At 57.8% G+C, this 10,899-nt stretch overlaps 1 protein-coding gene across 1 annotated transcript in view; it reads left to right on the top strand.

The window, feature by feature from the left end:
- Positions 1-10,899, top strand: part of LOC103906223 (relaxin receptor 1) — a 22,135-nt gene that overhangs the window by 4,898 nt on the left and 6,338 nt on the right. The window contains exons 2-11 of the mRNA XM_019474299.1: positions 1,558-1,704; positions 2,492-2,581; positions 2,693-2,798; positions 3,398-3,469; positions 4,355-4,426; positions 4,847-4,918; positions 6,138-6,209; positions 8,077-8,151; positions 8,415-8,486; positions 10,748-10,819. Of these exons, the coding sequence (XP_019329844.1) occupies positions 1,558-1,704; positions 2,492-2,581; positions 2,693-2,798; positions 3,398-3,469; positions 4,355-4,426; positions 4,847-4,918; positions 6,138-6,209; positions 8,077-8,151; positions 8,415-8,486; positions 10,748-10,819 (850 nt within the window). The remainder of the gene's footprint in view (positions 1-1,557; positions 1,705-2,491; positions 2,582-2,692; positions 2,799-3,397; positions 3,470-4,354; positions 4,427-4,846; positions 4,919-6,137; positions 6,210-8,076; positions 8,152-8,414; positions 8,487-10,747; positions 10,820-10,899) is intronic.

Genomic DNA, 10,899 nt, shown 5'->3' with positions numbered 1-10,899 from the left:
GCGGGGGGCACAGCCTCCTCCCGGGCAGAGAAACAGCTCAGCCTTCAAAACCTTACAGAAATGGGGTTTCCCTTCGTGCCGCAGGCTGCCCCGTGGCTGGGGCATGGGGTCCCGGCTGATTCAAGGTGGGACACGAAGAGGAGCAATAGCATGGGTCTGTTAAAAATGTCACTTGGACCCGCTTTATGGCTTCAAGGGGACAGAGATCCCTTCCAGAGGTGTTTGGGATGGCTCCAGTTTTCAGGGAAGTTTTATGGAGCCACAATAGACTCTGTTCCAAATCTTAAAACACTGAATCATGTTGGTTAAATCCATCAAGGTTTGTGTGGATTTGGAGTCCTTGCTTTCCCCAGAACAAACACCCCAGATGCGTCAGTAAACCCCGGGGAAGGCTTGCAGGACCCCTGGCCGGTCAGAGATGTCCAGGCAAGGATTCAGGCAGTGCACGCTGTTTATGTCTAGCTCAGCCAGCTCTGGCAGAAAGCGGGGATATTTCTAGTCTAATGGAAAACTTCCTCAGGTCCAGGCACGACCTGTCTGCAGGAAAACCCCACCAATGTGGACGGGGCACCCGTGGTTCGGCTGCCGGGCCGGTCGGAGGGGACCGTGTCCGCGCGATGCTGCCCACCGGGGCATTGCGGATCCCCACCGGTCACCCCTGCATCCTATCCATTCCCGCATCACGCCGCAATGCTTGCTGATGGGATGGTTAATGGTGGGGGGAGGGTGGGGGGGGGGGGGGGTGAGTGAGGCAAAGTGCTTTTAATTATAGCATGAACATTAGCAATTAATAGCCTGGCAGTTGGAGAAAATCCTGAGCGACAAGCTGGACCCCCCCAGGCCGTGTTCCCCCGCTGCCTGACGGCTGCCACTTCCCAGGGCCCTGATCAAAGCGGGCTGTGGAAGCGTTTAGCTGGATCTGAAGCATGCCTCTGCCATGGATAATTGCACGATATTAACGAACAGGGCCCTGCAGCTGGCTATCTTTGATGGCTCTGAGGGAAAGGGCTCAGCAAAAGGGGAGCCGGAGCTGCCAAGACAGCTTTGCACCCGGGGACAGGGCTCTGCCTTGGGGACGGGGGTGGCAGGGGGCCTGGGAAGGAGGCATGGGGAGGAGGGATGGGGTGGCTGGTTTGTTGGGGCTCTCCATTTCCATGCACTTCTCAGCAGAACTGCCTCTGCCCAGGTCTCCTGGCTTCAGGGCAGCATTTTGCCAGCTAAAAGTCCTCTGAAAGCAAGGGTTTGGGTCCTTCTTTTCCCCTGGGGCACACTTGTGCCTCCTCAGTGGTCTCCAGCACCCCGTCAGCTCACACTTGCTCCGGCCGGAGCGCGGTCTTGCAGGGCACCCCCGTGGTGATGCTGGTCCTCAGCAGCAGCAGCGCAGGCACCCTTCAGCCCTCCAGCCTCGCTCTGCCCCAAAAGTCACGGGAGCTGGGCATAAAGCAGGATGTGGCCCCAGGAGCTCAGCACCCCGAAGGCAACAGCGCAGCATCTGCGAGGGGTCCGGGGGCAGGAGGTGCTGCCCCAGCACTTGAGCATCTCCTCTTCTTTCAGCAGAGCCTCCTCTGGTCCACTCCCAGCGGTACGGGCACGCGTGTCCCTTGGGGCAGTTTCCCTGCGGCAACCTCTCCGTCTGCCTGCCCCAGGCCCTGCACTGCAACGGGGAGGACGACTGCGACAACGGAGCCGACGAGGAGAACTGCGGTAGGCAGCAAGCCCCTCACAAAGAGGGATGCCCTCAGAGTGAATAACCACCGGACCTGGGAACACCAGGACCTGGGACCACAAGTGCATTAGAGCAGAGCTTGCTTTTCCCCCGGGAAGCGTGAGGAATCCTGGATTTGCTCCATTATCCAGCCACTTCCCCAGCTCTTGCATTTGCACGCCATCCTGGCACAGTGGCCACGTGTGCCCCGGGGAGGAGCTCATCTGTCAGGGATTCTCCTGGGCTGGGGTGCAGGAAAACCCTCGTTGCTACAAGGCTGGGGCAGTTATTTCTGGGCCGTGGTGGAAAGGCAGAGGAGCCGAGGGGCTCTGCACTATCAGTCAGGACATGTGGGTTCAGCAGATTTAAAGACACAAAATTAGTTCCTTTTTTTGCACAATACACAGTGCCGTTGTGGAGCTCCTTGCTCAGGGATGCTGAGTCTAAGAGTGTAAATGAGTTGGAGACTGGACAAATTCATACCCTCTGGGAGCTGGTTAACTGAGTGGCTTGGATGCAGCATCTGGCTCAGGATATCCTTAAAGCGGGCTAGGTGGGATGCTAGAAATAGAGGAAAGAAAATTTTATTGTGACTGCACTTGGAGACATGCCACGGGGCTGGATGAACCCCTGTTCTGCCCCGGTACAGCTGTGGGGCTGGAGCCAGGCCTCAGGCTTCGTGCGATCCAGCACCCTCTCCCGAGGCTGCCGGGGTTTTGCTCCACACCGATGTCTGTGCGCGGCAGCCGGTGCCTCTGACGGTGATCCCCGCTCTCTGCCCTGCAGTGGATGACAGCGGCTGGCTGCAGATCTTGGGTGACATGCTGGCTGCGAGGAGCAGCCGGGTGGCGGTGGAAGACGAGGGTGACGCCTGCTGTAAGCCGTCTTCCCCGGGGCCGGGCATCCTTCCCCACCCTGCGGGTCTCCCCCGCCCCGCACGGGCCCCCTGTGCCCTCCCTTCAGCGTGTCCCCTCTGCTTGCCCGCAGGGCTGGAGGTCTTCCCAGAGCAGTGCCGGTGCTGGGGAAGGGCTGTAGACTGCACCGAGCGGGACCTCGCCACTGTCCCCTGGGTCTCCTCCAACGTGACCAGGATGTGAGTAGCAGTGGGTGCATGCACCCCTCTCCCCTGGGAGAGGCACGAGCAGCGCGTGCACTGCCACCCGGCAGGAGAACAAGCTTAGAGGGAAGGAAATAAAATCCCTGGCTTTTACTTGTTCTCCCTGGATCCAAAAAAGCAAAGAGGCCTTTCCGTGCCAACAGACTCCTCTTTGCTGAGCTTCAGCTGCTCACTGCAACCCTCCCACAAGCCACATTGAGCTGGGAGCAGGGAACGGCCGGATCCTGCCGGGGGTGAGGACTGGGGAGCCTGCCTTCACTGCCAAGCCTCCAACCGAGATGCACAGGGTTGGAGACTGTCGGCAAGGTCTAGACCTGGGGTGCCCTTTGCACACAAAAAGCAAGGGCTAGGGAGGGAGGAGAGTGCGAAAAAACTCCTCTGCAGCAAATAAGGCCTGCAGAGTGAGAGGGCAATTAGCAATGTGGTGTTAATGAACAGCAGCTGCCTTGCATTTTGTTTGTATTGCTCAGGAAGAAGAGGGTCTAGTCTTCACTGTTCTCCTTTGCTAAAGGCCTGTCCTCTGTCCTAGTCTGCTGGCCCTGGGCTTGATTTTCATCCTTCTGTTTTCCTGCTAGGGACCTGAAGAAAAATAAAATCCCTTCTCTGCTGGACAATGAGTTTGGCAGGTACAGGAGTCTGAAGAAGCTGTGAGTATCGCCTTTCTTCATCCTGCTCTCTGGCTGGCTTGTATAAAAGGGGAGAGCAGTGGATGCGCAGGTCGGCAGCGGTGAGGCCATGTGTAGAGGGATAAGTGTGTGCACTTGTTGGGATAGCTTTGTCTGGGACAGTGCACTCTGACGGGACGCTACGTTTGTCCAGACAGCAGCTTTTTCAGCTCCTGGGGCCCGTGGTGCCCACTGAAGTCAGCAGGGACCTGCTGTAGGCATTGCAAGCTCCTGACACGCTGCCGGCACCGTGCCGCTCCCAACGGGTGGGTGAGCAGGTTGCGGAGCAGCGCCCGTGTTGGCTGATAACCGCCCCGTGTGCATGGCGGCGTGAAATGCCTCATGAGCGAGCTGTCCTGCTCTGGAGAGCTCGGACCCTTTGGTCGCTCAGCCCATCACCTTTCTAGGCTGCTGCACCGGAGAGTTCAGGGAGGGACCCAGCGGAACGGGGTGACGGGGAGAGGGGTGTTTGCTCTCGTGGGTGGGACGGCAGCTTCGTATGGCAATAACCATGTGAAACAGCTCACAGCAGCCGCTTGTGACTGTCAGGCATCTGTACTTTCAGCTTCCTTCCCTTTGCATGGAGTAAATGAGGCAGAGAGGGAAAACAGCCTCTCTAGGGTCGCTTGAGACAAGGAGCCCCTGGCAGAGCAGGGGCTGCAGCCTGGACCTCCATCCCCAAGCACTACCGGGGACAGCCGGCCCGTGATGCTGGGCAGGCAGCAGCCAGTCCTGCGAGCCGTGTGGCTGGTGTCCTGCAGATGTGGGCACATCCCTCTCTTCCCTAGGGACCACAGACCCTGAGAATCCCTTAGAAAACATACTTCTTCAATCTCTTTGCTGTTCTGTGGTTTTTTTTTTAAATAGGTTTTTGCAAAACAACAAGATCCGGTTGATCTCACCCAAAGCCTTTGCTGGACTTTCTCAGCTTAAAATGTTGTGAGTAAAGGTGTCTGCATTACGGGGCCCTGGGGAGGGGAGCCCTGGGACGGACACAGTCCTCGGCTCCTCTTGGCATGAAGGCTCACAGCACAGCCGGCTCGAGGCCAGGTTCTGAGCCCTTTTTCTTGCTCCTGCAAGAGCCAGTATCGAGCATGCTTTAAGCTGGAGTTGCGTGTATTTTGGGTGAAAGTGGAGCAGAGCAGAGGCATTTCCCCTCCTACAAACATGGCTGTTCCCATCTCCACATTATCCAGCCTGAGCTGGGATCCTGCGTTTGAGCTGCTGCTAAGGGAGATGGTGCCACGGGTACCCAAAAGCCAGGGGCCACGGGCAGCTCGGGAAGAACAGCTTTAGCAAAAGGGGGTTTAATCGGCAGCGGTGTCTGAGGTTCGCTCTCCTCCTCTGCACTGGTTCCAGGTTCCTCAGCCACAACAGGATCACGCAGCTGAAGCCCCGGGTTTTTGAGGACCTGCATCACCTCGAGTGGCTGTGAGTTCCTCTGCCAGTCCCAACAGCATCAGAATATGTGACTGATCCCGGCTCTTGCATTTACCGTCATTTCACTTCCTGGGGGAGCGGGGAAGTGGGCATGATGGCTTCAGGCTCTCTGCGGTAACGTGCCCATGCTGGGGGCCGTGGTGGCGATGGGTGCCGTGCCCGGCTGGGTCTCCACCTCCCCGCCTTCCCCACCAGCCCTGGGGGCCAGGGCACACTTGGCCTCTGCTGCGGCTCTTTTATGAAACTCCTGTTTGAGTTTCCCTCCCCTGTTACTGGGGTCAGATTTAGCACAGACTGGACGTGGTCTTGTCCGAAATCTCGTTATGGCCGGCTGGTCCCCATCGTTGTGCTGTGCTCCCCTTGATGGTCCAGAGCAGCAGCGGCAGGGCACGGTGATGGGCTTCGTGCAGAGACAGCCTCAGCTCCTGGGCTGGAGCATTGGAGGCTTGTGTATAAAAGGCTTTAAGCACACTGTTAAACACGGAGATTTGCAGCTCCATCACCTTGAAAAATACACACCTAAATTGAAAGTACAGCTAATATCCTTCCCGTCTGTTTATTCTCAAAGGCTCTCTTTGATCTGGGCCCATGTGGTGTGTGGTTTTACACACGGAGCTTATAAAGGTTTTGCTACAGATAAGAAACCATAAAGGCCACTTTACAAGATGGTTCATTCCTGTTCTGCGTTTGCAAAAGCAGCTCGGGCAGGTCTGCCACCCGCCCAGGCTACCCTCCTCTTACTTGCTGTGGGACCAGCGCAGTTATTCCTTAAATCAAAAAGGGAAAAACAGAAGGATGAGCAGCTCACGGAGGGTGGTCTGTGGTACAAATAAGCCAGAGGACTTTTGAGAAGCCAAGCACAGCCCTGAATTCCCCAAATGGTTTCTAATTTATCTTTACTTCACAGCAGAAGAGAGGAAAAATCCAACAGACCCTGACTGTGAAGGAATCCAGACCCTGCAGCTGGATCTAACGCTTCAGCCAGGGTTGCCAGGGCAGGATTGAAAGGGGGGGAAAGGGCTTCAGAGGGAGGCAGCCCCCTACCTGGGGACGGGTGTCCATGGAAGCTTGCAGGGGAGAAGGCACAGAGCCCCCTCCAGCCAGGGCAGCATGGGTGCTAAATGTGGGGGCTTCCCCCTGCCAGGAGAGTCCCACTGCCTCCTCACCCTCTCCGGGTCCCCTCGTCTCACTTCTCCCCTTCTCCTTCCAGGATGCTGGACAACAACAGGATTGCCACGATCGTCCCCGCAACATTTGCAGAGCTGAAGTCTCTGTATTTCCTGTAAGTAGTGGGGGGGGCAGCCCTCCGCGGGGTTTGGGGGGACCCTGCTCCTGTGGGTGTCTGTCTGGTACCTCCTGCACCCCTTCTCCAGGCAGCTTCTAGCCTTTTTTGGGGCAAGTCAAGGACACTGTGGCTTCCTCGCCCTCCCTGGGGCACGAGGGGCGACAGTACAAGGGAGATGTCTGTCTCGCTCCCATTTCCAGGAGCTGCAGGGGATGCCTGACTTGGCAGGGGGAACCACTTTGCTGGTGCTGCTGCTTCTCTGTGCCATCTCCTGCTCTCAGCACACTCTACTTAAAATCAGGGTTATTGCTTTTGCTTGGGACAGGGACAGACGTGTCCCTGGGGAGTCTGGCCTGAGCAGAGCCTCAGCACTTACTGATGAGCAGGATGGGTAGCAGTGCCTGTGGTTTGGGTCGCTGATTGTTTTCCTTGAGTCAGCGACTGCAAACAGGATCCGATGCTTTCCCAAACTACTGCCCCTCTGCTGGGTGTTTTCAGACCAGGTCATCTCGAGCCAGGGGGTTTTTAAGGTCCAACCATTTCCAAGATGGACGTACAGGATAACAAATTTGCTTTAACCACCATAAAAACAATTTTGCAATCGCTGTAAGATGACTTTAACACCTTCTCCATAGTCCAGAATACAGATCGGAAACCCTGGCAGCAGCCTGAAGTCAGCGTTAGGGGAGAAGTTTTGGCTGCTACAGTGGAAAAAACACGTGTGTGTGTGTGAGTGCGCAGGCGCACATACGTATTCACGTACATCTGACCATGTTTTAAGCTGTGTTCCCTGGGCGTACACCTGCAAGGAGAGTGCTTCAGCCACGGCTGCTGATCCGGGCTCACACCATCTCTGCTGGAGATGTAACCACTGGAGTTTGCTGTAAAAGCCTGAAAGCTGGTTTTGGGGGTGTGCAGGACTCGGGTAACGGCTGTACCTGAGGACGGGGGGAGCCATCAGCACGGGGAGGACTGAGGGCAGCTGGGGCTGGCAGCACGCTTGGGGAAGAGGGGCTGTGACTCCGGGATTTTGCTCCTCTGCAAAACCTGGGTAGCACTTGGCGTCCAGAGACCTGTCCCCGCTGTGTCCCAGGAGGAGGAGCTGTGTGGGCTGTGGGGGACAGCCCTGGGGGGACGGAGCTCCCCTCAGCCATGCGTTCCCACATTGCAGGCAGTAGCGCCGCTCTGCTTGGTGACGTACTCTGCTTATCCTTCTGCATTTTTGTTAGAAAATCAAATAAACTAAAACTGCAGTCACAGAATGTGCAGTGAGGAACAGTGTGCACATAGGCATGTGCAAAAGTGCTGGGAAAAACACCAGCAGGAGTTCAGGCTATAAATTTGCCTTTACTCGCTGTCACTCTGGGGTCATTTGCTGCTGCTTTCATGCACTGCTCTCCTGGTGACGTGCCCATCACAGCTCACTGGAGAGCATCTCCCGCATCCACTAAACGTGCCCTGTATCGTCACCTTTACATCTTTCCCAAAGAAGGTGAATGAAGCTGGGCACTGCCATTAACAGCTGCGTGTGCCAGGCCTTTGCCCGGGGCGGCGGCAGCTGAACTTGCTCTGTGGTTTTGCGTGGCTGTGGCTGCTCTGCCGGGGTATGTGGAAGCCGGTGCAGCCGCAGCCATGCTGCTCTGGGCTGGCTGCTGGAGGCACCACCAGCCCTGAGCTCGTCCCTGGGTATCTGTGCGAGCAGCCCACGCAGTCCCCCCAGGTGAGGCCGTGGACCAGCAGAAAGCCCTCACGACACACTGCATGGTCCAGGAGCAGCAGCAGGACCATATCCGTGCAAAGGGTTGTGTTCCCGGGCAGACGTATGGTGCTGTGACCCCGTTTGTCCTTATTGCCTCCCGGCCAGGTACATGCTGAACAACTCTTTGACTCAAATACCCAACGCCTCCCTCTGCACAGAAATGCCGAAGCTCAGCTGGCTGTGAGTACCCTGCCTGCCGGCAGCGAGGCCGGGCTGCCTGCGGGGTGGGCAGGGGCTGCTCCCGCTCCCCAGCCAGGCTCCTGGAGCAGAGAAGGGGTGGAAAGGGCTGGGAGCATCCCACAGGGGATGGGGGTGAGGTGGGGCAAGCAGGAGCTAAGGCAGCTGGTGGAGAAGGAGCAGATCGTGCTGGGCAGCCCCCAAGCACGGCGGGTATGGGGCGGGGAGAGCCCGGGGAAGCAGCAGCCACAATTGCCTTTCTGCAGGGAGCTGGAAGGGAACAGGATCCGGGCGGTGCACAGGGCTGTCTTCCAGGAGTGCCACCACTTCACGGTGCTGTGAGTACCTCGGGGGCCCAGCCGTGGCCCCCACTTGCTGGTGGAGACCCTGTCTCTTTGTGGGTGCATGGAGGGAGGAGGCGGGGATAGCCAGCACTTGGCTGGGCCCCCTGTTTCCCACTGATCTCAGCTAGATAAGGGGCTGCTGTCTTGCATTTAATGGTTTCAGCCCACATTTGTATACAGTGCATCAGCAGTGCAGTCAACTTCATTAATTTTGTAGGGACTTGATCAGGGCCCTAGAGCCTTTTCCAGGGGCTCTGTGCTGGAGGATGGCTAACCCTGGGTTAGGGAGCTGGTGGGCTTGTCCCAGCACCCTGTCACCAGCCCGTGGGGGCTGATCAAATCAAATGGGGACCTTCTTCAGCTGGGAGATAGTGGCAGGACACGGCATGGAGAAAGCTTCCTATGGGGTGTGGATACCAGAGCTTGCAGCCAGCCCAGACCCTTCCACTGGCGTCCAAATCTAGTTTTCCTGCACATGACGGTCATATATCTCCCAAAGAGATATATACGGCCCCAGGAGCCCAAGGAGATAAGGACAGGAGAGTTGTGCACTGTGCAGATGTTACCTACGAGCACAAAGCTACCAGTGGCCACAGGGTGGTAGCAGGAGAGCAGAAGTGGGAAGGGGAGCCAAACCACCCTCCTAGAGGATTGGCAATCATGGTTACCGGGAGCACTGGGCATGCATTGCAGGACCCTGTGCCAGTGCTGCCGGATCGGAGTAAGCAAATAAATCCAGGGCTTTTCTGGACAGTAGCTGATATGGGGCTGGGGTGGGATCATCTCCAGCAGGAGCTGCTCTCCCCTCTCCTTCCCCAGACTTCATTTTCCTGCAAGGCACAGCAGAGTATGCCTCTGCCCCGAATGCGGCAGCAGCCCCATGCAGGAGCAGGCTACGCAGCAGGTAGCAGCAGAGTGGAGGCATTGAGTGCTCCAGTCTCACAGCAGCTCCCTCCTCTCGCATGGAGTTCTGCAAAATGCTCTTCAACTCCCTGCAGCTCCCAACGGAGGTCCCAGCAGGTAATAGAGATGCCGAGCAGCGCATTTGAAAGGCCGCTCCGGCAGGGCAGTGTCGCACCCCGTGCCCACCTCGTGGTCCCTGGCCGGGCAGTGAAGAGCAGCTGTCCCAGGCTGGCCCATGGAGAGGTGGAGATGCAGATGGGGTGAAGATCCCCTTTGCAGTTTACCTGGCAGTCCCTGAGGACCGATCTTGGTCCTCCTCTGACGACTGCCCCCACACAATGATGTCGCTGAGGATGAGCGCTTTGGAAAGCTCTGCTGTGACTTTCCAGCCAAAGGTTGCTGCATAAAGATGCTGGCCCCCCTCCTGCCTTTCTTGGAGAAGCCCCAACAGGCATTAAATCACCAAAATGTACACCACTACATTTTTTTCCTCCAGCGAGAGCTGCCCGCAGACTCCTGTGCCGGGTGGGTGAGCCGCCCTGCCATCCACCCTTCCTCCCACAGCCAAGCCAGTTGGCTTTGATCAGCAGCGTGTTTCCCGGGGCTGTTATGGCAGTGCCATGGAAACATCCGTACGGGCAAGACGGACGGCGTAAACACGCCCCGCTGGTGGCACCAGCGCAGGAGACAGAGGCTGCGAGCAGAGGCAGCAGATGAGACAGGAGCTCGTGTTCAGGCTCTGTGGGATGAGCCATCCTGGCCGGACTCCCCCATCTCCCCCATCCCGTCCAGCCACACCATGAGCCATGCTAGAGCGGGCTGCCCTGGTCAGGGTCTGAGCTCGGCAGAGCCCGGCTGCATGATGTGAACCTCTGCCAAGGACCACCGTCCCCGGGCCATGGCAGTCACAGGGTGTCCCAGCACCTTCAAGCATGTACCATCCCGCAGGGCTCTGCTCCTGCTGCAGAGGAGGATATATGACCTCTGAAACCGTTTGTGTTTCTTGGTGCACCATTCTGGGTTTTTACTTCTGAGCCCTTTAACCACCTCTGCTCATCTTCCACGCTTCTGATGGGCTCATCTGTGAGCTGTGGGCTTGTGTGAGATGGAGCCTTGCACCTGAGAGCTGGGCTCTGGCTTAGACCTTCCTCACAGTGGCAGAGCATTGCTGGAGGTGATGGTTGTGGCTCGGTGCGTTTGGGAGGGACGCAGCAGGGCTGGGTGCACCCTGTGGGTGAGCCCCGTGCAGCACCAGCACCCCTCGCAGCCAGTCTGGAGGTCGGACGATGCTCCCGAAGGGTGTGTGGGGCTGTGCCGTACCCACACTCTCTCTCCCCTTCCTTCTCCTCCAGGATCCTGCGCAGAAACAAACTCAGGTGGATCCAAGATGGGACATTTTCCCGGCTGAACAGGCTGGTGGAGCTGTAAGTTTCCAGCCATCGCCTGCCCTGACCCCCTCTCTCCCGCAGGCAGGGGCTGTGCTGGGGGCAGGGGTGGGGGCCTT

Source organism: Aptenodytes forsteri, unplaced genomic scaffold (assembly GCF_000699145.1).
Source record: "Aptenodytes forsteri isolate BGI_AS27 unplaced genomic scaffold, ASM69914v1 Scaffold72, whole genome shotgun sequence".
NCBI classification, from domain to species: domain Eukaryota; kingdom Metazoa; phylum Chordata; class Aves; order Sphenisciformes; family Spheniscidae; genus Aptenodytes; species Aptenodytes forsteri.
The sequence above is the reverse complement of the archived record's forward strand: the minus strand, read 5'-3'. Positions and strand labels throughout refer to the sequence as shown.